The sequence below is a fragment of the Rana temporaria genome, chromosome 4 (genome assembly GCF_905171775.1).
Source record: "Rana temporaria chromosome 4, aRanTem1.1, whole genome shotgun sequence".
Taxonomy (NCBI): Eukaryota; Metazoa; Chordata; class Amphibia; order Anura; family Ranidae; genus Rana; species Rana temporaria.
Genome location: NC_053492.1, coordinates 189273881 through 189300497, shown reverse-complemented (window position 1 = coordinate 189300497; position 26617 = coordinate 189273881). Strand labels below are relative to the sequence as shown.

The following is a 26617-nucleotide window of genomic DNA, read 5'->3' as shown; positions in this document are numbered from 1 at the left end:
ATAGCAGTTCTGAGCTGTACAAGTCGGTGAGACTGTTATTTCTTTTGTTTTTGCTGCTGGAAGCCATTTAGGTTTAATAAACCTCAGTTTTGATTTAAGAAGCCTGTGTCCTGCGATCAAGCTGGTCCCCCAAACATTACACTGGTGCTCGAATGCGGGCAGGACTGAATAACAGGCATAAGAAGAGAAAAAAAAAAAAAGTTTTTTTCTTTTTGCATTGGACTTTATGTTGAACTGACATTTAAAGGGACAGTACATTGGATTTATGTCCTGGGTTAAAGCTGCACAAACGTTGAAAGCTGAAGCAATGGAGTAGCTAATTAAACAGCTGACCTTGGCTAACATGCAAGCGCAGACTCGCCATGAGGAAGCTAATCAACACCACAAAGAGGCGCTGGCTCTGCAGCAAGAAAATACTCGCCTGTTGGTGGCCCAGTTAGCAGCCCAGCAAGCAGCCCAGCAAGGGGTTATGCAGGCTCAGGTTACTGCCTTAAAGGAAGCGGTGCAGCGGCTGTCTCAGGTTCAGGAGCCAGCGGCTGTTGCCCCTGGCAACCAGGTGACTGTGAGGGCAAGCCATTTTTTACAGAAATTGTCCCTAAGCGATGATGTCGAAGCATTTCTTGCTACGTTTGAGAGGACAGCGGAGAGAGAAGGATGGTATCAGGACCAGTGGGCCGGCCTCATTGCTCCTTTTCTCACTGGAGATCCTCAAAAAGCCTACTTTGACCTGCCACCAGATGATGCTAAAGACTATCAAAAGCTAAAGGCAGAAATTCTGGCTCGTCTGGGGGTGACTACGGCCGTTTGGGCCCAACGTGTACACCAATGGAAATATCGTCCAGATCGGCCACCCCGGTCTCAAATGCATGACCTGGTGCAACTAGTAAAAAAATGGCTGCAGCCTGAGGTGTTGTCCGGCCCCCAAATCGTGGAGCGGGTCGTGCTGGACCGATACCTGAGGTCCCTTCCAGATGACCTTCAACGGTGGGTCAGCCATGGAGACCCCAAAACCGCAAACCTCCTTGTTGAGATGGTGGAACGATATACAGTGGTGGAGGACCTGCTCGGACCTACCAAGCGCATAGGGCCTAGTCTGTCACGGCCTGTTCGACCAACTGGTGCCCTTCGAAAGGATGTTCCAAGGAGCCCTGGGACAAACACCCTGGAAGGCCAAGAGTCACTCCCGGTACCTCCTCAGCGTTCTGTTCCTGTTCGGAGAGGAGTGGATGTACAATGTTGGCGATGTCATTCCTGGGGTCATACCCGGACACACTGCCCACTGCAAGAGGAGCCCATGGAATGCGGGGTTCTTCGGAGGGGGTCTTTTTGTGCCCATAAAGTGTGCACCACACACCTCGACCTGGATGAGGAAAAGTTTGAGTGTGAAGTCCAAGTGAACCACCTCCCTGCCCGGGCTTTGTTGGACTCTGGAAGCATGGTAACCCTGGTTCATCCTAGAGTGATTGGGAAGATCGGTCCGGTAAGAAAAACTTTACGGGTGGTATGCATTCACGGGGACACTAGAGAGTACCCGCTCATCATGTTGTCTATCTCCTCAGCATGTGGCACTGTTACTCAAGAGGTGGGGGTGGTAAAGAACTTGGTGCATGATGTTATAATAGGACGAGACTGTCCATTGTTTACAAAACTGTGGGAACAAGGAGAACAGTTCAGAGACTGGGGAGAAACTAGCCCCCCTGTTCCTGCTGCTGAGAGGGATAACCCTGAACTGCCAAACGTTAATGTGGACCCAGATGAGGAAAATGCTAATGATTGGGTTAATGGTGATGAAAGTAGTGTTGATACTATTGAGGATGTCAAGATATGTGGTCCACAGACCTACCAAAACACTAAGGGGGAGGAGCCTTTCCCACTTCAGGTAATGCTGGGGGAAGAGGATGAGGAAGTGGCCTCTACCCCTGCGCTGCCGGATTTGGGTGTTCCCCAGGGGGCATTTGGGACTGCTCAGATGCAGGACCCCACTTTGGCCCATGCACGGGAACAAGTTGTAGTAGTAAATGGGGTTCCCCAAGAGCCAGGTGCGAATGAGAGGTGGCCACACTTTGCAATATATAATGGATTGCTGTATCGGGTTACCAAGGAGAGAGAAAATGTGGTAGAGCAATTGTTGGTACCCCAACAATATAGACGAAAGGTTCTGGACCTGGCCCATGACGATGTGTTAGGGGGACACCTGGGAGTTGAAAAAACGGAGGCACGGATCACCGACCGGTTTTACTGGCCAGGTCTGAAAGCAGAGGTAAAGAGATACTGTACCTCTTGTCCCACCTGTCAGTTGACCGCGCCGGTGACTCATTTTCGGAGCCCTTTGGTCCCTCTGCCCATAATTGAGGTCCCATTCGAGAGGATAGCCATGGATATAGTGGGCCCCTTGGTAAAGTCAGCTCGAGGTCACTCCTACATATTGGTGATTCTTGACTATGCCACCCGGTATCCTGAGGCGCTACCCCTGCGGAATACCTCCTCAAAGGCCATTGCCCGGGAATTATTCCAGATGTTTACACGGACTGGTTTTCCCAAGGAAATACTCACAGACCAGGGTACCCCGTTTATGTCAAGGGTTATGGCCGATGTGTGCAAGCTGTTCCGGATTAAACAGCTACGCACATCGGTCTACCATCCCCAAACGGACGGGTTGGTGGAACGCTTTAATAAGACCCTTAAGTCTATGCTCAAGAAAGTGGTACAAAGGGATGGGAAAGATTGGGACTGCCTGTTACCAGCTCTCCTGTTTGCTATCCGGGAAGTGCCCCAGGCCTCCACGGGGTTTTCGCCCTTTGAGTTGGTATATGGGCGGAGACCTCGCGGACTTCTTGATGTGGTTAAAGAGGAGTGGGAAAGTGAACCTGTTCAGCATAAGAGTGTCCTGGAATATGTCTCCCAAATGCAGGAAAGGATCCAAACCGTGATGCCGCTAGTCAAAGAGCATTTGCAAAAGGCCCAGGAGGCTCAACGACGGGTCTAGAACAGGGCTGCTAAAATAAGGCACTTCCAAGTGGGGGATCGAGTAGCGGTGCTAATTCCCACTGTGGAAAGTAAGTTCTTAGCCAGGTGGCAAGGACCCTTTGAGGTTGTGGAAAAAGTGGGAGAGGTCAATTATAGAGTCCACCAGCCAGGCAAGAGGAAACCGTATCAGATATATCATGTCAACTTGTTAAAGCCCTGGACAGACAGGGAACCGGTGACCTCCCTGGCTAGTGCAAGACTTGAGCCTCAGGTTGGGGTGGAGAGTGTCCAAGTAGCAAATACCCTATCTAAATACCAAAGTCAGCAGGCAAAGGAGTTCTTGCAGAGAAATAAAGAGAAGTTTTCAGACTTGCCGGGGCTAACTAGTATCATAAAGCATGATATTATCACGGAACCTGGAGTCAAAGTTTTTGTCAGGCCCTACCGCATCCCAGAGGCTCAAAGGAAGGCCGTTTCAGAGGAAGTAAATAAGATGCTAGACCTGGAGATCATTGAGGAGTCGCAGAGTGAGTGGTCGAGCCCGATTGTGTTGGTACCAAAGCCCAATGGGACTCTGCGATTCTGCAATGATTTCCGGAAACTTAATGAGGTTTCACGGTTTGATGCCTACCCCATGCCCCGGGTAGATGAACTTATCGAGAGACTAGGTCCAGCCAGGTATATCACAACATTAGACCTTACCAAGGGGTATTGGCAAATCCCATTAACTAAGGCTGCCACAGAGAAAACTGCTTTTTCTACCCCAGAGGGGAGTTTTCAGTACAGACGAATGCCTTTTGGACTGCAAACTGCTCCAGCCACGTTCCAGCGAGCAATGGATAGGATTTTACGACCTCATCGGGAGTATGCCTCAGTGTACTTGGACGACATAGTCGTTTTTAGCAGAGACTGGGAGTCACACTTGCCCAAAGTCCAGGCAGTACTGGACTCTCTCTGGAAGGAGGGGTTTACAATAAACCTTGAAAAATGTGCTTTGGGAATGGAGGAGGTGAAATACCTGGGCTATATCGTGGGTGGTGAAACCTCAAGTCAGCAAGGTAGACGCTATAAAGAGTTGGCCCCGCCCCCTCACAAAAAGCAGGTACGTGCATTCCTGGGCATGGTGGGATACTACAGGAGGTTCGTACCCAACTTTGCCACATTGGCGGCTCCATTGACCGATCTGACTAAGGGCCGGAAATCGGTCATGGTGGAGTGGAATGCAGACGCTGAGAAGGCTTTTTTGGAGCTTAAGTCAGCACTGTGCCAACACCCTGTCTTGATAGCGCCCAATTTTTCTGAAGAGTTCATTGTCCAAACTGATGCTTCCGATGTAGGATTGGGAGCTGTATTATCACAGGTTATTCATGGTGAGGAGCACCCAGTAGTCTTCCTCAGTAGGAAGTTGACACCAGCGGAGAAAAACTACGCTATTATTGAAAGAGAGTGTCTGGCCATTAAGTGGGCTCTGGAGTCCCTCAGATATTACCTCTTGGGGAGGAAATTTAGGTTAATTTCTGATCATGCCCCTTTAACGTGGCTGAGGCAAGGTAAAGGGACTAATGCCAGGATTACCAGGTGGTTCCTGGCGCTCCAAGAGTTTAAGTTTATAGTGGAGCATAGGCCCGGGAGACTGCATCAAAATGCAGATGCCCTCTCCCGAGTCCATTGTTTGAGCTCCACTGTTGCCTCCACCTCCTTGGCGTTGGGGCACAGGGGGGGGATATGTACAGGACGCCATGGCTGGGTCCTGGAAGGACGTTATATTTCCCCTTTGTTTGGACTGTGGTGCCTTTAAGGGAACGGAAAGGGTTAATGCACCTGTCCAAGGAAGTAGTTTAAAGCAGACAGGAAGTGCAGGTGAGAGTGAAGGAGTGTAGGAGAGTCCAATGCATGGTGAATGGTGGACAAGGAAAGCTGTGGAAGCTATGAAAAGCTGTGAAAAGCTGTGAAAGGACTTGGCAGTGTCCTGCCTAAAAACCTGCTACTGAAGGACTTACCTGGAAGGACTATTTAACTGCGATAGCAGTTCTGAGCTGTACAAGTCGGTGAGACTGTTATTTCTTTTGTTTTTGCTGCTGGAAGCCATTTAGGTTTAATAAACCTCAGTTTTGATTTAAGAAGCCTGTGTCCTGCGATCAAGCTGGTCCCCCAAACATTACAATGTGTAACCTTGAATGCCTGTATGTAACACAGATATACCATGCCATACACATAACACACTATTTTAAATGCCTACACATCTATATTAATATTACAACACTATACTTTTGATGATCTACAATATTATTCATATTGAAACATATTTATTTTTCACAAACAATTCCTGTTAGCAACATCACAGTAACATTATTTACATAACAATAACACTATTCTTACCATTCCAATTTAAAGTGCATGTATAGACAATTGTATTAATTTATTTTAATTGCATTTAATCTAATTTATTTAATTGTTTTGGATAGAATAGACAATGGTTAAGACCGCTGGCAGGTTATTTTTTGATGCCTGTGTCTCATTGGGAAGACTCCTCTGATCTCCTGTCCTGGATAAGAAGGCAATCTTAAAAGGGGAATTCTCATTACAGACCCTCACCTTTTGCTCTGGTGACAACTGTAAAATTAATTTGGTGACAATGTTGACTATGGTCACAATGACAAATAGAGGGGTGATTCATCCTAACAGGGACACAGAGATAAAGAAAAAAAAACGGACACAAATTCCAACCCTTCCCCAATCTATCCAAAACTAGAAAAAGTTTTAGATTTACAAACACTTTTTTTTTTTGTGTACAGACACTCCATATATTACTGATTCTCTCATGTTAAGACTGGCAACAGACACTCATTTACCAAGCACCCAACTTTTTCTTGCAGTCCACTATTACTGATATTCATTCATTCTATCAAGGTACAATACATGTTGTTTTCAGCTATGCTTGTTAATTATCAATATGCCTGAATCATATGGCATAATCATGTTTTTATTTATAAATACCTTTTTTTTTCTTTAAGCGATCACATGACCTCTTTTCTCAGCTGCATAAGATGCTTTGAGAGGTGGGGTGGAGACTGCAGAGGGATGTGTCAACAGGACACTGAGAAAGAGCAGTACACTGATGTTCTGAGTGAGATGTTAGCTGTGCATTGGGGGCAGTTCAGCACAAGTCTGCCCATTGGAGTACAGGCCGACTGTGCTCCTGAGTACAATGCAAAAAGAAAACTAACCACGTTGCAGGGAATGTGCTTCCATGCCCAGTGTGATCAGTTTGAAATTGGAAAGCAAGGGACTTTGAGGATCACCATGTATTTCTTACAAATGAAGCGATGCAAAGAGAGCTGGATACTTTTAAATATAATACATGGTATCACAGACATACTGTATATCGGGATTTGAAATATTGGAGTAACACACTTTATTTACATCTATCAGAGCTAAATAAACCATTTAAATGCTTATACTGTATGTAAATATTTATAATCCTGTTCAGTTTGTTTTGTTATTCGCATACCTCTGCACAATGTACTGCTAAGGCCGTGTACACACCAGCAAACATGTACGATGAAACCGCTCCGCCGGACCGTTTTCACCGTACATGTCTGCCCGGGGCTTTCTGTACGATGGCTGTACTAACCATCGTATAGAAAGCCGCGCGTAAACAATACGCGGGGCGTGTCCGCGGTGTCGCCGCGTCGATGACGCGGTGTCGCCGCGACAATGACGCGGCGACGTGGGCGGGCCTGCCAGTTAATTGCTTCCACGCATGCCTCAAAGTCATTCGACGCATGCGAGGGATGGCGGGTGCTCGGACATGTACGGTAGGTCTGTACAGACGACCGAACATGTCCGAGAGGGCAGGATTCCAGCGGACTGTTTTAAAACAAGTCCAGGAATATTTGTCCGCTGGGAAAAGGCCCGGCGGGCAAATGTTTGCTGGAATCCTGCACGCTCGGGCCTACACACGACCGAACATGTCTGCTGAAACTGGCCCGCAGACCAGTTTCAGCAGACATGTTTGGTCGTCTGTACGGGGCCTAAGAGGGAAACAAAACGTTCTCAGTTACAGCTATGAAATATAGAAGTGTGACCTCCGTATCCCAGCCTACTGACAATAATGGGTCAGCAGCCGACTCGGTCACCTCTATAAATATTCCTACAGTAAACATGTTCAAGTTCAGCTTTAACGCTTGCACATGCATTATACAATATGCACAATATAACTCATAAATGTTATCTGTGTTTCCTAAAACAGATGTATGCCATATAGATTGTTCTTTTGATGTGAACTTGTGTAACTGGAAACAATCAACGAGTGATAACATGGACTGGATACACTGGAATGGCTCAACCCCTTCCGATTTTACTGGACCATCATTTGACCACACAACAGGATGTAAGTCATTTATTTACTTACTTTCTCTGTTTGTAATAGTTTATATAACTCCCAAAACAATGGTTCATAACAGAAAAGGTACTTCAGCATTAATATTTTAATTTAAACAGATGGCTACTATTTATACATTAATGGACAGGATTCAGAAGAGGGAGAATTTGCAAGATTGGAGAGTCCTGCAAATTGTTTCACTGGAACTCATTGCTTAGAGTTTTGGTATCACATGTATGGAGCAGCAAAATACATGATGCTGAGGGTGTCAGTACTAAGAGATTATGGTTTGGAAGATGTCTTCACTATAGAAGGAGATCATGGGGACATGTGGTATTTAGAGAAGATTTTCCTGCCTGAAAGTGATATTATCCAGGTATGCAATGTATTTCTTTTGCCAAATGAATTGTTATTAAATCTATTACAAATAGTTTGATCTCTTTTTGTATGTTATTGTGCTTTTTAGTCATTGTGCTCTTTGCACTGGCATATTATAAACCCAGTTCTGGCTATTAGCTATAACCTCATGAATTTTGTCAACAGATTTTCATTGATGGTGTCAGAGGTGAAGATTTCCGCAGTGATGTTGCTATAGATGATATTTCTTTTTACCCAGGATATTGTACTGGTAAGCTGTGATCCATTCATGACAGATTATTTGCTTGGTTATTTCCTAGTCTTAAAATAATATCTAATAAAGTCTGAGAATTTCAGTTTAATATGATTAAATGACTGCCACAAAGGAAGATGGGGCTTGTAGTTTATTTATTCATTCACAGATCTCTGTGAATGAATAATGTGGCTGTGCGAGTGGAGCACCATACAGCTGCATTGATTTCAAAAGTGACAGTGGCTGCGAGGATAAAAAAAACATCTGCACACTGTCAGGAGTGGGATGGTTTGGGGGGAGGGTTTGTCAGCTTGCAACCATGTGACATGATACAACCTAAATATGGGTGTAACATGGTTGGAGCTAGGCTTTAAACATTTCTTTAGGATGTCTGGCTTGTGTATTCTAAGACTGCATTGATAAAAAATTAACTTTTGTCTTTTTAGCAGCAACAACTACCACCACCACCACTGTAACTACAAAACCGACAGGTAAATAGTTTGAGTAGTTTTATTAGTCCATATCTGGCAATACACTAGTAGAATTGTGTTAGAAGAATTTCATTTTGGGAATGTTCATTTGAATTAGTAATTGTTATTGGGGCAAATTGACATCCACAGTGGAAAGAAAATTCGAAGGAGCAGGATGGAATTTCTTTCTTGAATAAATTAATTTGTAAGAGTGACTGTGGTCCAGCATATCATCAAACGTACTGATGAGAATTTTCATGTAAATTTTCATACGAATGATTTTCATGCAAATATTCATACGAATGATTTGAAAATCGACTAATGTATGGCCAGCTTTACACACCAAATAAAATCATCACTGCACAGCTATTTGTTTACAATGAGAACATGGAATAACATAAATATTTTTCAACAAGCTTATTTTCAACAAGCTGTTCCACCCTCAATGGTTAAGAAATGTAAATGATGAATCTAAATTTGTATGAGCCAGACTGGGTCTGGATTTGTATGAACCAGTTCAGAACAGACCTTTCTACGTGCAATGACTTTAGATGTAGGCATATGTAGCATATGAATGACTCTGTATAAAGCTAAAATTGACAGAAAAGTAAAGTTTGTGAAATATTTAAACGTTTAATTCTGACAAACATTCAGATTGCTTTACATTTTCCTTATACAGCTGGCCTATTAGGGACATTTTCCACTTTCTGTGAAATCTACCCAGCCTAGCTTGGCCAATAAGCGATGTGCTAATAAACTATCTGGCTAAATATCTATGTCTGCTAAAATGTGTTAGCTGGTGTACTTGTAACCCACCTTCTGGGCATTACTATGGTATTTGGATGTGGGTCAAAACATCTAGGAAATTCTGCTCATTCCCATGGAGAATTCTGAGCAGGGAATCTATGCCTTCTGCATTTGGTTAGGGCTGTACACTCTGGTGATTACAGATGGTAGCTGAGTAACTCGAGATGGCACATCTTATGCTACTGAGACCTGAAGGGTTTTTCTGACCCTTTTTTGGATATGGTGTCTTAGATGTGTTAGATATACACTCCCCTGTATACTTACCTGAGTGCTATCTTGATCCAGTGCTGTGCCCATTTGCAGCAGCTCTCTTATTTCTCTCTGCTCACAGAGCAGCAGTAAAAGCCATTGGCTTCTGTGAGCAGAGAACAGGGGTTGGGGTTGGGCTGTGTATGTCAATAGACACACACAGCACAGCTGGGTCCCCCCCCCATAGCAAGCAGCTTGCTATAGAGTTTATATGGATGCACACCAATAATAGGAGGAGCCAAGAGTACTGGTGGGGTACCCCAGAAAAGGGGGTTCAGGGTTGCTCTGTGCAAGACCATTGCACAGAGCAGGTAAGTAGAGCATGTTTGCTATTTTAGAAAAAAAAAGCCTTTACAACTGCTTTAGCTGCTTTGAGTATTCAGGAATCACTTAAAGGTGCATATAGTAGGACATAGCCAGACAAATAGAGGTAGAGAGCTCCAGAAGATTGGAGAGGCTCTGGAGAGGTCCTGAAGGTGAGCATTGGAGGAACAAAAACAAGAGAGTTAGAGAGCAGTCTAAACTGGGTAAGCCCATGTGCTAATACATAAGCTGGCTGCTTAATCTGCTCTGTGAAATGTTCTTGCTAGTGAACATGTCATCAATATATCTGGGCCACATAGCTCTTTCCTGTGGACAAATCTGTGCAGACAGTTTTACTTTTGCATTTGGATAAGGTGTGCTCTGTGATTATAAAATATGCGGTTTGTTAAATTTGTAGTTATAAATAGTTATTAGACAATTTGTCTTTGTATCTGTAGGTTCTACTGTGTCATCAACTAAAACCACATCATCACCAGGTAAATATATTGCTCATTTTAAAGAGTTGAGTATTATTTATAATAAATCTATTTATTTTGTTATTATACATTGTAAGACCTTGATAATAAATTGGAAGTCATGCATACTTACATGACAGTTTGACATAAATAAAAGTCATGCAAATCTGACATACACTTAAAATGTATAATTTTAATTATAGATTGCAGCCCTTACACAGAACAGTTTTAGATTTACAATAGTACTAGTTATTTGTATGACTGCTGTGCAGGGTGCACATTTTCATATACTAAAATGTATCGGTGATACAGTGAGTGTAAGTCCACCCAGCTATCATACTGTAAATACATTTATTAAATGCATTGAACATTAACATACACATATACAGTAAGTGCACACAGGTTGTAAATGTGCATAACTTTTCTTATAATTTTACTAGATTTTATTTTTCTCTATACAACATTTGAATTTGAAAATATTTTGTTATCTATAATAATAGTAATAACAATATAACAATATAAAAAGAAAAAAAAATGAAAAATAATGTAAACATATTCTGTATGAGACATGTTTATACGGTTGCCTGGCATTTAATTCAGGAATTGTTTTATAAAATGTTGGGCTTTACTTGAATATAATATTATTTAAATTTTGTTTCTGCATGAGTTCAAAAAAGCATTCATAATGTCCATAATTAAAATAATGTATGATTTTCTCTCCTGCATGTTGTCAATTTTGTTTAGAAAAATAATTGTCATTAATTAATGATTGTTATTGTCATTAACTAATAACTATAATTTGAATACATAGAATGGTCACTGGTAGACACTTTTGTATGTGTAGCTAATGTGAACTGATGGAATAAATCACATAAATACTATATGTAGTGATCTCATAAACGTGTCCAATAAATGTAGTGATACAGATGTATAGTGTCCAGTAGTCCGGTTAGACCAGCAGACCAAAATCTCCCCCAATGCGCCGAATGGATTTGACGCATGCATGAAAGCATTTTCCTTCCTGGTTTGCGGACGTGGCGGCGTCAACGTCACCGCCACGTCACCGCGCTGTCTGTCTGCGGGGATTTTGGTTTGATGGTGTACAACCATCAGACCAAAATCTGAGCGGACATGTCCGATGAAAACGGTCCGCGGACCGTTTTCATCGGACATGTTCGCTCGTCTGTACAAGGCCTAAGGGTCTTCAGCTGTTCTTTTGATCTGTGTTTGACCACTAACCCTTTTGGTCAGCAAACACCTTTTGATGTGTAACCTTGAATGCCTGTATGTAACACAGATATACCATGCCATACACATAACACACTATTTTAAATGCCTACACATCTATATTAATATTACAACACTATACTTTTGATGATCTACAATATTATTCCTATTGAAACATATTTATTTTTCACAAACAATTCCTGTTAGCAACATCACAGTAACATTATTTACATAACAATAACACTATTCTTACCATTCCAATTTAAAGTGCATGTATAGACAATTGTATTAATTTATTTTAATTGCATTTAATCTAATTTATTTAATTGTTTTGGATAGAATAGACAATGGTTAAGACCGCTGGCAGGTTATTTTTTGATGCCTGTGTCTCATTGGGAAGACTCCTCTGATCTCCTGTCCTGGATAAGAAGGCAATCTTAAAAGGGGAATTCTCATTACAGACCCTCACCTTTTGCTCTGGTGACAACTGTAAAATTAATTTGGTGACAATGTTGACTATGGTCACAATGACAAATAGAGGGGTGATTCATCCTAACAGGGACACAGAGATAAAGAAAAAAAAACGGACACAAATTCCAACCCTTCCCCAATCTATCCAAAACTAGAAAAAGTTTTAGATTTACAAACACTTTTTTTTTTTGTGGGATGTGTCAACAGGACACTGAGAAAGAGCAGTACACTGATGTTCTGAGTGAGATGTTAGCTGTGCATTGGGGGCAGTTCAGCACAAGTCTGCCCATTGGAGTACAGGCAGACTGTGCTCCTGAGTACAATGCAAAAAGAAAACTAACCACGTTGCAGGGAATGTGCTTCCATGCCCAGTGTGATCAGTTTGAAATTGGAAAGCAAGGGACTTTGAGGATCACCATGTATTTCTTACAAATGAAGCGATGCAAAGAGAGCTGGATACTTTTAAATATAATACATGGTATCACAGACATACTGTATATCGGGATTTGAAATACTGGAGTAACACACTTTATTTACATCTATCAGAGCTAAATAAACCATTTAAATGCTTATACTGTATGTAAATATTTATAATCCTGTTCAGTTTGTTTTGTTATTCGCATACCCCTGCACAATGTACTGCTAAGGCCGTGTACACACCAGCAAACATGTACGATGAAACCGCTCCGCCGGACCGTTTTCACCGTACATGTCTGCCCGGGGCTTTCTGTACGATGGCTGTACTAACCATCGTATAGAAAGCCGCGCGTAAACAATACGCGGGGCGTGTCCGCGGTGTCGCCGCGTCGATGACGCGGTGTCGCCGCGACAATGACGCGGCGACGTGGGCGGGCCTGCCAGTTAATTGCTTCCACGCATGCCTCAAAGTCATTCGACGCATGCGAGGGATGGCGGGTGCTCGGACATGTACGGTAGGTCTGTACAGACGACCGAACATGTCCGAGAGGGCAGGATTCCAGCGGACTGTTTTAAAACAAGTCCAGGAATATTTGTCCGCTGGGAAAAGGCCCGGCGGGCAAATGTTTGCTGGAATCCTGCACGCTCGGGCCTACACACGACCGAACATGTCTGCTGAAACTGGCCCGCAGACCAGTTTCAGCAGACATGTTTGGTCGTCTGTATGGGGCCTAAGAGGGAAACAAAACGTTCTCAGTTACAGCTATGAAATATAGAAGTGTGACCTCCGTATCCCAGCCTACTGACAATAATGGGTCACCAGCCGACTCGGTCACCTCTATAAATATTCCTACAGTAAACATGTTCAAGTTCAGCTTTAACGCTTGCACATGCATTATACAATATGCACAATATAACTCATAAATGTTATCTGTGTTTCCTAAAACAGATGTATGCCATATAGATTGTTCTTTTGATGTGAACTTGTGTAACTGGAAACAATCAACGAGTGATAACATGGACTGGATACACTGGAATGGCTCAACCCCTTCCGATTTTACTGGACCATCATTTGACCACACAACAGGATGTAAGTCATTTATTTACTTACTTTCTCTGTTTGTAATAGTTTATATAACTCCCAAAACAATGGTTCATAACAGAAAAGGTACTTCAGCATTAATATTTTAATTTAAACAGATGGCTACTATTTATACATTAATGGACAGGATTCAGAAGAGGGAGACTTTGCAAGATTGGAGAGTCCTGCAAATTGTTTCACTGGAACTCATTGCTTACAGTTTTGGTATCACATGTATGGAGCAGCAAAATACATGATGCTGAGGGTGTCAGTACTAAGAGATTATGGTTTGGAAGATGTCTTCACTATAGAAGGAGATCATGGGGACATGTGGTATTTAGAGAAGATTTTCCTGCCTGAAAGTGATATTATCCAGGTATGCAATGTATTTCTTTTGCCAAATGAATTGTTATTAAATCTATTACAAATAGTTTGATCTCTTTTTGTATGTTATTGTGCTTTTTAGTCATTGTGCTCTTTGCACTGGCATATTATAAACCCAGTTCTGGCTATTAGCTATAACCTCATGAATTTTGTCAACAGATTTTCATTGATGGTGTCAGAGGTGAAGATTTCCGCAGTGATGTTGCTATAGATGATATTTCTTTTTACCCAGGATATTGTACTGGTAAGCTGTGATCCATTCATGACAGATTATTTGCTTGGTTATTTCCTAGTCTTAAAATAATATCTAATAAAGTCTGAGAATTTCAGTTTAATATGATTAAATGACTGCCACAAAGGAAGATGGGGCTTGTAGTTTATTTATTCATTCACAGATCTCTGTGAATGAATAATGTGGCTGTGCGAGTGGAGCACCATACAGCTGCATTGATTTCAAAAGTGACAGTGGCTGCAAGGATAAAAAAACATCTGCACACTGTCAGGAGTGGGATGGTTTGGGGGGAGGGTTTGTCAGCTTGCAACCATGTGACATGATACAACCTAAATATGGGTGTAACATGGTTGGAGCTAGGCTTTAAACATTTCTTTAGGATGTCTGGCTTGTGTATTCTAAGACTGCATTGATAAAAAATTAACTTTTGTCTTTTTAGCAGCAACAACTACCACCACCACCACTGTAACTACAAAACCGACAGGTAAATAGTTTGAGTAGTTTTATTAGTCCATATCTGGCAATACACTAGTAGAATTGTGTTAGAAGAATTTCATTTTGGGAATGTTCATTTGAATTAGTAATTGTTATTGGGGCAAATTGACATCCACAGTGGAAAGAAAATTCGAAGGAGCAGGATAGAATTTCTTTCTTGAATAAATTCATTTCTAAGAGTGACTGTGGTCCAGCATATCATCAAACGTACTGATGAGAATTTTCATGTAAATTTTCATACGAATGATTTTCATGCAAATATTCATACGAATGATTTGAAAATCGACTAATGTATGGCCAGCTTTACACACCAAATAAAATCATCACTGCACAGCTATTTGTTTACAATGAGAACATGGAATAACATAAATATTTTTCAACAAGCTTATTTTCAACAAGCTGTTCCACCCTCAATGGTTAAGAAATGTAAATGATGAATCTAAATTTGTATGAGCCAGACTGGGTCTGGATTTGTATGAACCAGTTCAGAACAGACCTTTCTACGTGCAATGACTTTAGATGTAGGCATATGTAGCATATGAATGACTCTGTATAAAGCTAAAATTGACAGAAAAGTAAAGTTTGTGAAATATTTAAACGTTTAATTCTGACAAACATTCAGATTGCTTTACATTTTCCTTATACAGCTGGCCTATTAGGGACATTTTCCACTTTCTGTGAAATCTACCCAGCCTAGCTTGGCCAATAAGCGATGTGCTAATAAACTATCTGGCTAAATATCTATGTCTGCTAAAATGTGTTAGCTGGTGTACTTGTAACCCACCTTCTGGGCATTACTATGGTATTTGGATGTGGGTCAAAACATCTAGGAAATTCTGCTCATTCCCATGGAGAATTCTGAGCAGGGAATCTATGCCTTCTGCATTTGGTTAGGGCTGTACACTCTGGTGATTACAGATGGTAGCTGAGTAACTCGAGATGGCACATCTTATGCTACTGAGACCTGAAGGGTTTTTCTGACCCTTTTTTGGATATGGTGTCTTAGATGTGTTAGATATACACTCCCCTGTATACTTACCTGAGTGCTATCTTGATCCAGTGCTGTGCCCATTTGCAGCAGCTCTCTTATTTCTCTCTGCTCACAGAGCAGCAGTAAAAGCCATTGGCTTCTGTGAGCAGAGAACAGGGGTTGGGGTTGGGCTGTGTATGTCAATAGACACACACAGCACAGCTGGGTCCCCCCCCCCATAGCAAGCAGCTTGCTATAGAGTTTATATGGATGCACACCAATAATAGGAGGAGCCAAGAGTACTGGTGGGGTACCCCAGAAAAGGGGGTTCAGGGTTGCTCTGTGCAAGACCATTGCACAGAGCAGGTAAGTAGAGCATGTTTGCTATTTTAGAAAAAAAAAGCCTTTACAACTGCTTTAGCTGCTTTGAGTATTCAGGAATCACTTAAAGGTGCATATAGTAGGACATTGCCAGACAAATAGAGGTAGAGAGCTCCAGAAGATTGGAGAGGCTCTGGAGAGGTCCTGAAGGTGAGCATTGGAGGAACAAAAACAAGAGAGTTAGAGAGCAGTCTAAACTGGGTAAGCCCATGTGCTAATACATAAGCTGGCTGCTTAATCTGCTCTGTGAAATGTTCTTGCTAGTGAACATGTCATCAATATATCTGGGCCACATAGCTCTTTCCTGTGGACAAATCTGTGCAGACAGTTTTACTTTTGCATTTGGATAAGGTGTGCTCTGTGATCATAAAATATGCGGTTTGTTAAATTTGTAGTTATAAATAGTTATTAGACAATTTGTCTTTGTATCTGTAGGTTCTACTGTGTCATCAACTAAAACCACATCATCACCAGGTAAATATATTGCTCATTTTAAAGAGTTGAGTATTATTTATAATAAATCTATTTATTTTGTTATTATACATTGTAAGACCTTGATAATAAATTGGAAGTCATGCATACTTACATGACAGTTTGACATAAATAAAAGTCATGCAAATCTGACTTACACTTAAAATGTATAATTTTAATTATAGATTGCAGCCCTTACACAGAACAGTTTTAGATTTACAATAGTACTAGTTATTTGTATGACTGCTGTGCAGGGTGCACATTTTCATATACTAAAATGTATCGGTGATACAGTGAGTGTAAGTCCACCCAGCTATCATACTGTAAATACATTTATTAAATGCATTGAACATTAACATACACATATACAGTAAGTGCACACAGGTTGTAAATGTGCATAACTTTTCTTATAATTTTACTAGATTTTATTTTTCTCTATACAACATTTGAATTTGAAAATATTTTGTTATCTATAATAATAGTAATAACAATATAACAATATAAAAAGAAAAAAAAAATGAAAAATAATGTAAACATATTCTGTATGAGACATGTTTATACGGTTGCCTGGCATTTAATTCAGGAATTGTTTTATAAAATGTTGGGCTTTACTTGAATATAATATTATTTAAATTTTGTTTCTGCATGAGTTCAAAAAAGCATTCATAATGTCCATAATTAAAATAATGTATGATTTTCTCTCCTGCATGTTGTCAATTTTGTTTAGAAAAATAATTGTCATTAATTAATGATTGTTATTGTCATTAACTAATAACTATAATTTGAATACATAGAATGGTCACTGGTAGACACTTTTGTATGTGTAGCTAATGTGAACTGATGGAATAAATCACATAAATACTATATGTAGTGATCTCATAAACGTGTCCAATAAATGTAGTGATACAGATGTATAGTGTCCAGTAGTCCGGTTAGACCAGCAGACCAAAATCTCCCCCATGCGCCGAATGGATTTGACGCATGCATGAAAGCATTTTCCTTCCTGGTTTGCGGACGTGGCGGCGTCAACGTCACCGCCATGTCACCGCGCTGTCTGTCCGCTGGGATTTTGGTTTGATGGTGTGTACAACCATCAGACCAAAATCTCCGAGCGGACATGTCCGATGAAAACGGTCCGCGGACCGTTTTCATCGGACATGTTCGCTCATCTGTACAAGGCCTAAGGGTCTTCAGCTGTTCCTTTGATCTGTGTTTGACCACTAACCCTTTTGGTCAGCAAACACCTTTTGATGTGTAACCTTGAATGCCTGTATGTAACACAGATATACCATGCCATACACATAACACACTATTTTAAATGCCTACACATCTATATTAATATTACAACACTATACTTTTGATGATCTACAATATTATTCCTATTGAAACATATTTATTTTTCACAAACAATTCCTGTTAGCAACATCACAGTAACATTATTTACATAACAATAACACTATTCTTACCATTCCAATTTAAAGTGCATGTATAGACAATTGTATTAATTTATTTTAATTGCATTTAATCTAATTTATTTAATTGTTTTGGATAGAATAGACAATGGTTAAGACCGCTGGCAGGTTATTTTTTGATGCCTGTGTCTCATTGGGAAGACTCCTCTGATCTCCTGTCCTGGATAAGAAGGCAATCTTAAAAGGGGAATTCTCATTACAGACCCTCACCTTTTGCTCTGGTGACAACTGTAGAATTAATTTGGTGACAATGTTGACTATGGTCACAATGACAAATAGAGGGGTGATTCATCCTAACAGGGACACAAAGATAAAGAAAAAAAAACGGACACAAATTCCAACCCTTCCCCAATCTATCCAAAACTAGAAAAAGTTTTAGATTTACAAACACTTTTTTTTTTTGTGTACAGACACTCCATATATTACTGATTCTCTCATGTTAAGACTGGCAACAGACACTCATTTACCAAGCACCCAACTTTTTCTTGCAGTCCACTATTACTGATATTCATTCATTCTATCAAGGTACAATACATGTTGTTTTCAGCTATGCTTGTTAATTATCAATATGCCTGAATCATATGGCATAATCATGTTTTTATTTATAAATACCTTTTTTTTTCTTTAAGCGATCACATGACCTCTTTTCTCAGCTGCATAAGATGCTTTGAGAGGTGGGGTGGAGACTGCAGAGGGATGTGTCAACAGGACACTGAGAAAGAGCAGTACACTGATGTTCTGAGTGAGATGTTAGCTGTGCATTGGGGGCAGTTCAGCACAAGTCTGCCCATTGGAGTACAGGCAGACTGTGCTCCTGAGTACAATGCAAAAAGAAAACTAACCACGTTGCAGGGAATGTGCTTCCATGCCCAGTGTGATCAGTTTGAAATTGGAAAGCAAGGGACTTTGAGGATCACCATGTATTTCTTACAAATGAAGCGATGCAAAGAGAGCTGGATACTTTTAAATATAATACATGGTATCACAGACATACTGTATATCGGGATTTGAAATATTGGAGTAACATACTTTATTTACATCTATCAGAGCTAAATAAACCATTTAAATGCTTATACTGTATGTAAATATTTATAATCCTGTTCAGTTTGTTTTCTTATTCGCATACCTCTGCACAATGTACTGCTAAGGCCGTGTACACACCAGCAAACATGTACGATGAAACCGCTCCGCCGGACCGTTTTCACCGTACATGTCTGCCCGGGGCTTTCTGTACGATGGCTGTACTAACCATCGTATAGAAAGCCGCGCGTAAACAATACGCGGGGCGTGTCCGCGGTGTCGCCGCGACAATGACGCGGCGACGTGGGCGGGCCTGCCAGTTAATTGCTTCCACGCATGCCTCAAAGTCATTCGACGCATGCGAGGGATGGCGGGTGCTCGGACATGTACGGTAGGTCTGTACAGACGACCGAACATGTCCGAGCGGGCAGGATTCCAGCGGACTGTTTTAAAACAAGTCCAGGAATATTTGTCCGCTGGGAAAAGGCCCGGCGGGCAAATGTTTGCTGGAATCCTGCACGCTCGGGCCTACACACGACCGAACATGTCTGCTGAAACTGGCCCGCAGACCAGTTTCAGCAGACATGTTTGGTCGTCTGTACGGGGCCTAAGAGGGAAACAAAACGTTCTCAGTTACAGCTATGAAATATAGAAGTGTGACCTCCGTATCCCAGCCTACTGACAATAATGGGTCAGCAGCCGACTCGGTCACCTCTATAAATATTCCTACAGTAAACATGTTCAAGTTCAGCTTTAACGCTTGCACATGCATTATACAATATGCACAATATAACTCATAAATGTTATCTGTGTTTCCTAAAACAGATGTATGCCATATAGATTGTTCTTTTGATGTGAACTTGTGTAACTGGAAACAATCAACGAGTGATAACATGGACTGGATACACTGGAATGGCTCAACCCCTTCCGATTTTACTGGACCATCATTTGACCACACAACAGGATGTAAGTCATTTATTTACTTACTTTCTCTGTTTGTAATAGTTTATATAACTCCCAAAATAATGGTTCATAACAGAAAAGGTACTTCAGCATTAATATTTTAATTTAAACAGATGGCTACTATTTATACATTAATGGACAGGATTCAGAAGAGGGAGACTTTGCAAGATTGGAGAGTCCTGCAAATTGTTTCACTGGAACTCATTGCTTAGAGTTTTGGTATCACATGTATGGAGCAGCAAAATACATGATGCTGAGGGTGTCAGTACTAAGAGATTATGGTTTGGAAGATGTCTTCACTATAGAAGGAGATCATGGGGACATGTGGTATTTAGAGAAGATTTTCCTGCCTGAAAGTGATATTATCCAGGTATGCAATGTATTTCTTTTGCCAAATGAATTGTTATTAAATCTATTACAAATAGTTTGATCTCTTTTTGTATGTTATTGTGCTTTTTAGTCATTGTGCTCTTTGCACTGGCATATTATAAACCCAGTTCTGGCTATTAGCTATAACCTCATGAATTTTGTCAACAGATTTTCATTGATGGTGTCAGAGGTGAAGATTTCCGCAGTGATGTTGCTATAGATGATATTTCTTTTTACCCAGGATATTGTACTGGTAAGCTGTGCTCCATTCATGACAGACTATTTGCTTGGTTATTTCCTAGTCTTAAAATAATATCTAATAAAGTCTGAGAATTTCAGTTTAATATGATTAAATGACTGCCACAAAGGAAGATGGGGCTTGTAGTTTATTTATTCATTCACAGATCTCTGTGAATGAATAATGTGGCTGTGCGAGTGGAGCACCATACAGCTGCATCGATTTCAAAAGTGACAGTGGCTGCAAGGATAAAAAAAAAACATCTGCACACTGTCAGGAGTGGGATGGTTTGGAGGGGGGGGGGGGTCAGCTTGCAACCATGCGACACGATACAACCTAAATATGGGTGTAACATGGTTGGAGCTAGGCTTTAAACATTTCTTTAGGATGTCTGGCTTGTGTATTCTAAGACTGCATTGATAAAAAATTAACTTTTGTCTTTTTAGCAGCAACAACTACCACCACCACCACTGTAACTACAAAACCGACAGGTAAATAGTTTGAGTAGTTTTATTAGTCCATATCTGGCAATACACTAGTAGAATTGTGTTAGAAGAATTTCATTTTAGGAATGTTCATTTGAATTAGTAATTGTTATTGGGGCAAATTGACATCCACAGTGGAAAGAAAATTCGAAGGAGCAGGATGGAATTTCTTTCTTGAATAAATTAATTTGTAAGAGTGACTGTGGTCCAGCATATCATCAAACGTACTGATGAGAATTTTCATGCAAATTTTCATACGAATGATTTTCATGCAAATATTCATACGAATGATTTGAAAATCGACTAATGTATGGCCAGCTTTACACACCAAATAAAATCATCACTGCACAGCTATTTGTTTACAATGAGAACATGGAATAACATAAATATTTTTCAACAAGCTTATTTTCAACAAGCTGTTCCACCCTCAATGGTTAAGAAATGTAAATGATGAATCTAAATTTGTATGAGCCAGACTGGGTCTGGATTTGTATGAACCAGTTCAGAACAGACCTTTCTACGTGCAATGACTTTAGATGTAGGCATATGTAGCATATGAATGACTCTGTATAAAGCTAAAATTGACAGAAAAGTAAAGTTTGTGAAATATTTAAACGTTTAATTCTGACAAACATTCAGATTGCTTTACATTTTCCTTATACAGCTGGCCTATTAGGGACATTTTCCACTTTCTGTGAAATCTACCCAGCCTAGCTTGGCCAATAAGCGATGTGCTAATAAACTATCTGGCTAAATATCTATGTCTGCTAAAATGTGTTAGCTGGTGTACTTGTAACCCACCTTCTGGGCATTACTATGGTATTTGGATGTGGGTCAAAACATCTAGGAAATTCTGCTCATTCCCATGGAGAATTCTGAGCAGGGAATCTATGCCTTCTGCATTTGGTTAGGGCTGTACACTCTGGTGATTACAGACAGTAGCTGAGTAACTTGAGATGGCACATTTTATGCTACTGAGACCTGAAGGGTTTTTCTGACCCTTTTTTGGATATGGTGTCTTAGACGTGTTAGATATACACCCCCCTGTATACTTACCTGAGTGCTATCTTGATCCAGTGCTGTGCCCATTTGCAGCAGCTCTCTTATTTCTCTCTGCTCACAGAGCAGCAGTAAAAGCCATTGGCTTCTGTGAGCAGAGAACAGGGGTTGGGGTTGGGCTGTGTATGTCAATAGACACACACATCACAGCTGGGTCCCCCCCCCCCCATAGCAAGCAGCTTGCTATAGAGTTTATATGGATGCCCACAAATAATAGGAGGAGCCAAGAGTACTGGTGGGGTACCTCAGAAAAGGGGGTTCAGGGTTGCTCTGTGCAAGACCATTGCACAGAGCAGGTAAGTATAGCATGTTTGCTATTTTAGAAAAAAAAAGCCTTTACAACTGCTTTAGCTGCTTTGAGTATTCAGGAATCGCTTAAAGGTGCATATAGTAGGACATAGCCAGACAAATAGAGGTAGAGAGCTCCAGAAGATTGGAGAGGCTCTGGAGAGGTCCCGAAGGTGAGCATTGGATGAACAAACAAGAGAGTTAGAGAGCAGTCTAAACTGGGTAAGCCCATGTGCTAATACATAAGCTGGCTGCTTAATCTGCTCTGTGAAATGTTCTTGCTAGTGAACCTGTCATCAATATATCTGGGCCACATAGCTCTTTCCTGTGGACAAATCTGTGCAGACAGTTTTACTTTTGCATTTGGATAAGGTGTGCTCTGTGATCATAAAATATGCGGTTTGTTAAATTTGTAGTTATAAATAGTTATTAGACAATTTGTCTTTGTATCTGTAGGTTCTACTGTGTCATCAACTAAAACCACATCATCACCAGGTAAATATATTGCTCATTTTAAAGAGTTGAGTATTATTTATAATAAATCTATTTATTTTGTTATTATACATTGTAAGACCTTGATAATAAATTGGAAGTCATGCATACTTACATGACAGTTTGACATAAATAAAAGTCATGCAAATCTGACTTACACTTAAAATGTATAATTTTAATTATAGATTGCAGCCCTTACACATAACAGTTTTAGATTTACAATAGTACTAGTTATTTGTATGACTGCTGTGCAGGGTGCACATTTTCATATACTAAAATGTATAGGTGATACAGTGAGTGTAAGTCCACCCTGCTATCATACTGTAAATACATTTATTAAATGCATTGAACATTAACATACACATATACAGTAAGTGCACACAGGTTGTAAATGTGCATAACTTTTCTTAGAATTTTACTAGATTTTATTTTTCTCTATACAACATTTTTAGATTAGAATTTGAAAATATTTTGTTATCTATACTAATAGTAATAACAATATAACAATATAAAAAGAAAAAAAAAGAAAAAAAATGTAAACATATTCTGTATGAGACATGTTTATACGGTTGCCTGGTATTTAATTCAGGAATTGTTTTATAAAATGTTGGGCTTTACTTGAATATAGTATTATTTTAATTTTGTTACTGCATGAGTTCAAAAAAGCATTCATAATATCCATAATTAAAATAATGTATGATTTTCTCTCCTGCATGTAGTCAATTTTGTTTAGAAAAATAATTGTCATTAATTAGTTATTGTTATTGTCATTAACTAATAACTATAATTTGAATACATAGAATGGTCACTGGTAGACACTTTTGTATGTGTAGCTAATGTGAACTGATGGAATAAATCACAGAAATACTATATGTAGTGATCTCATAAACGTGTCCAATAAATGTAGTGATACAGATGTATAGTGTCCAGTAGTCCGGTTAGATAATTGATATCTTAGATGTTAGTATGATGGCTATAAATCACATTGTTTTGCAGCAACACACATGCTCTCCAGAGAACACACATTTAATTAACTTCGAATAACATACAAAGTCCAAAGTCCACAGACGATACAAATCCAACAGAGTAATTCAGAATCCCATCTTTTCCTAGACCTGTACTATATTCATCATAGAGTGACAAGACTAGCTGAATGCCAGCTTGACTTTCTCAAAAAACTGGTCTCACACTGGAGGGAGTGGTTCTTCCAGGTCAATGGAAACTTCCCCAAGTCTAATTACCATCAATAAATACTTCGGCCCCATACACACCATAGAATCTATCCGCAGATAAATCCTATCAAATGGGTTTCTGCGGATAGATTCTATGGTGTGTACACTCCTGCGGATATTTATCCTCAGATAAATCTCCCCTGGGATGGATTTTCAGCAGATGAATATTTGCTGACATGCTCAACAAATCCATCTGCTGAAGTCCATCCCAAAGGATGGATCCGCTCGTCTGTACAGACTCACCGGATCCATCCGTCCAAAGGGATTCCCCGCACGCGTCGTAATGATTTGACGCATGCGTGGAATTCCTTATATGACAGCGTCGCGCCCGTCGCCGCGTCATATTAGCGGCGACGGCGCGACACGTCATCGCCAGAGGATTTCAGCGCGGATTTCAATGCGATGGTGTGTACACGCCATCGCATAGAAATCTTCTGAAATCCTCGAGAGGATTTATCCGCGGATACGGTCCGCTGGACCGTATCTGCGGATAAATCCTCTCGTGTGTATGGGGCCTTCCTTTTGTATGTAAGGAAGTTATCCTTTGAGGTTAACAGGCCATCTCACACACACCTAGGTAAATTAACACATCTAGGGTCTTCAGCTGTTCCTTTGATCTGTGTTTGACCACTAACCCTTTTGGTCAGCAAACACCTTTTGATGTGTAACCTTGAATGCCTGTATGTAACACAGATATACCATGCCATACACATAACACAATATTTTAAATACCTACACATCTTTATTAATATTACAACATATTCCCCCACTTGAGTTGGTTCTAACTACTAGAACTGACTCATAATTCGAACAACAAACCTCATTATGGTTTGAGGTACTGTATGCTTTACAATGGCTCATATGAAATATTAAGTTGAGACTGGTTACATCTCTCTTCACCAACCTCTAAAATATCCCCCATGAAACAGATATTAGATAATATAACTTTGGACCATGACTGGAAAAGGATTCAGTAAACGTAAGTTGCCCGTATAGCTGTTAGATTGCTCCTTGTTTTGTAAATCACATCACGATCTTGAATATTGTGCAAAAACTAGCTGATGTCACAGTCCATTCTGACTTCATCACATGTCTCACCATCTCACTGAAAGTAAAGCTTGGTATGCCTTGGGAGCTCCAATCCACATAAGTCCAGGATTCTCTCATCTCCAGGCTCAAAGTTTTCATTTTTAAAGATGCTTTTACACAAACACAAAATTCTTCCATCTTCCATCTTTGTAGTAAGAAGAACCATTAATGTATCAGCAGTCGCTTCCAAGGTCAAAAAGGTTTGGATCCGCCAGTACAAATTCTGTGCTGCAAACTATTTCCTTGCACTTGACACCTTCAATCATTAATCCACCAATCAGGACACTTGGTTCCTTTAACATCAAACCTTCACTATTCTGAATTTGTTGATTGCCAGCAACAATTTGCTTTCGTAATGTGCTGTAGGCTGACCCCCGCATTGCCTTTAATAGAGCTGTTCTTTGTATCATTCAGTCCATAATTCCACCAGAATGGTATACCAACATATATATACTGTATATATTCCCCCATGCGATGGTTTAGATATTATCAGCTTGACATCAATGTTTATCAGATTTTCTGTGCAGACAAATCAGCAGTAGAAATTCTTGCCAGTATTTTTTATGAAAGGTAGAAAGGTCTTTTTCATCCATATGTGTCTCAGCCTTCAGCATATTATAAACAACTGATTCAACAATGTCTCAAATCATGACTAGAGTAATGAATTTCACTCACCACTCCTTTAAATTTAGGAAAACCACCCAACCTACTATAATTTATGCTATGCCCAGCCATTGTGCAGCATCACCTCAGATGTCAAATCTATTGTCATCAATATGCATTATGTCATGTGTACAGATGTTATAATATTATTTTAGGTGTAAATGCTGCGCTCTGGTTTTAAGATTAAGTTCAAGGAATAAAACATAATAAAAAAGCAAAATATATCGGGGAAAGGGAGAAAATGAAAAAATAGGGTGTTGGGTAAGTCCATTAAAAAAAAAAAAAATGAAAATGTGAATGTTCAAAAAAAAAGTCCATTGCTTGATGAATATTGAGAGAGTGTCCATTAATTCTTTATAATTCCCCCACTAGCCAGCAATTACTCCTGCTATTCACATGCAAACGCGTATCTCCAGCCATGTACCTGAAAGTCAAAAACTCTCAGACAAAACTCATTAGCAAAGTCCATAAACAAAGTACTATTTACAGTCCACAGTTTAAAGCTAATTCACCCCCACTGCTATAAAAGTGTAATTTTCATTTAAAAACAGATCTGTACCCTTCAACTGTTCTAATAGTTTGTAATATTCTATTTTCATCTTATCATACTCAATCAAATTTAGGTGGTCATATTTCTGTTTTAAATGAGGAAATGGTATCCAGGTCTTTTTCTTATTATTATTTTGGTCAGCTCTGTTTTTCATGTTAATATCACCTATGTTTGACCCAGAGTTTCCCCTTTTGATGTGATCATTAGATATTATCTTCTGATCTTTTTGTTCAGTGTTTGTCCTAAACAATGTGGCTATATCAATTCTGACAGCCTGCTCATTTGACTTTCTCCATAAATGA

At 40.2% G+C, this 26617-nt stretch overlaps 2 protein-coding genes across 4 annotated transcripts; both read left to right on the top strand.

Annotated features, from left to right (window-relative positions):
• Window positions 1-7523: 7523 nt before the first annotated feature.
• LOC120936843 (MAM and LDL-receptor class A domain-containing protein 1-like) lies at window positions 7524-16573 on the top strand. 3 transcript variants are annotated; one of them, XM_040349548.1, is made up of 8 exons: window positions 7524-7727; window positions 7895-7979; window positions 8408-8452; window positions 10249-10287; window positions 13331-13838; window positions 14006-14090; window positions 14521-14562; window positions 16360-16573. In XM_040349548.1, the coding sequence occupies exons 1-5, from the start codon at window positions 7584-7586 to the stop codon at window positions 13570-13572; spliced, it is 555 nt and encodes a 184-aa protein (XP_040205482.1). In that variant the 5' UTR covers window positions 7524-7583; the 3' UTR covers window positions 13573-13838; window positions 14006-14090; window positions 14521-14562; window positions 16360-16573. The 3 variants fall into 3 exon arrangements, with proteins under 3 accessions (XP_040205482.1, XP_040205484.1, XP_040205483.1); XM_040349550.1 differs by having other exon boundaries at window positions 8411-8452; window positions 16360-16572; XM_040349549.1 differs by lacking the exon at window positions 16360-16573 and having other exon boundaries at window positions 14518-14562.
• A 3102-nt stretch (window positions 16574-19675) lies between these two features.
• On the top strand, window positions 19676-26617 carry LOC120935682 (MAM domain-containing glycosylphosphatidylinositol anchor protein 1-like). Its single transcript, XM_040347736.1, has 5 exons — window positions 19676-20220; window positions 20388-20472; window positions 20904-20948; window positions 22746-22784; window positions 26550-26617. Exons 1-5 carry the CDS (start codon window positions 20077-20079, stop codon window positions 26615-26617), a joined length of 381 nt encoding a protein of 126 aa, XP_040203670.1. The 5' UTR covers window positions 19676-20076.

Excerpts from the sequence above, each read along its gene's own strand:
- LOC120936843 (XM_040349548.1), top strand. The coding sequence starts at position 7,584 with ATGTATGGAGCAGCAAAATACATGATGCTGAGGGTGTCAGTACTAAGA. Across the intron at positions 7,728-7,894 it reads CTGAAAGTGATATTATCCAG|ATTTTCATTGATGGTGTCAG; the intron begins GTATGCAATGTA and ends TTTTGTCAACAG. Across the intron at positions 7,980-8,407 it reads TTACCCAGGATATTGTACTG|CAGCAACAACTACCACCACC; the intron begins GTAAGCTGTGAT and ends TTGTCTTTTTAG.
- LOC120935682 (XM_040347736.1), top strand. The coding sequence starts at position 20,077 with ATGTATGGAGCAGCAAAATACATGATGCTGAGGGTGTCAGTACTAAGA. Across the intron at positions 20,473-20,903 it reads TTACCCAGGATATTGTACTG|CAGCAACAACTACCACCACC; the intron begins GTAAGCTGTGCT and ends TTGTCTTTTTAG. Across the intron at positions 22,785-26,549 it reads TAAAACCACATCATCACCAG|TGTTTGTCCTAAACAATGTG; the intron begins GTAAATATATTG and ends CTTTTTGTTCAG.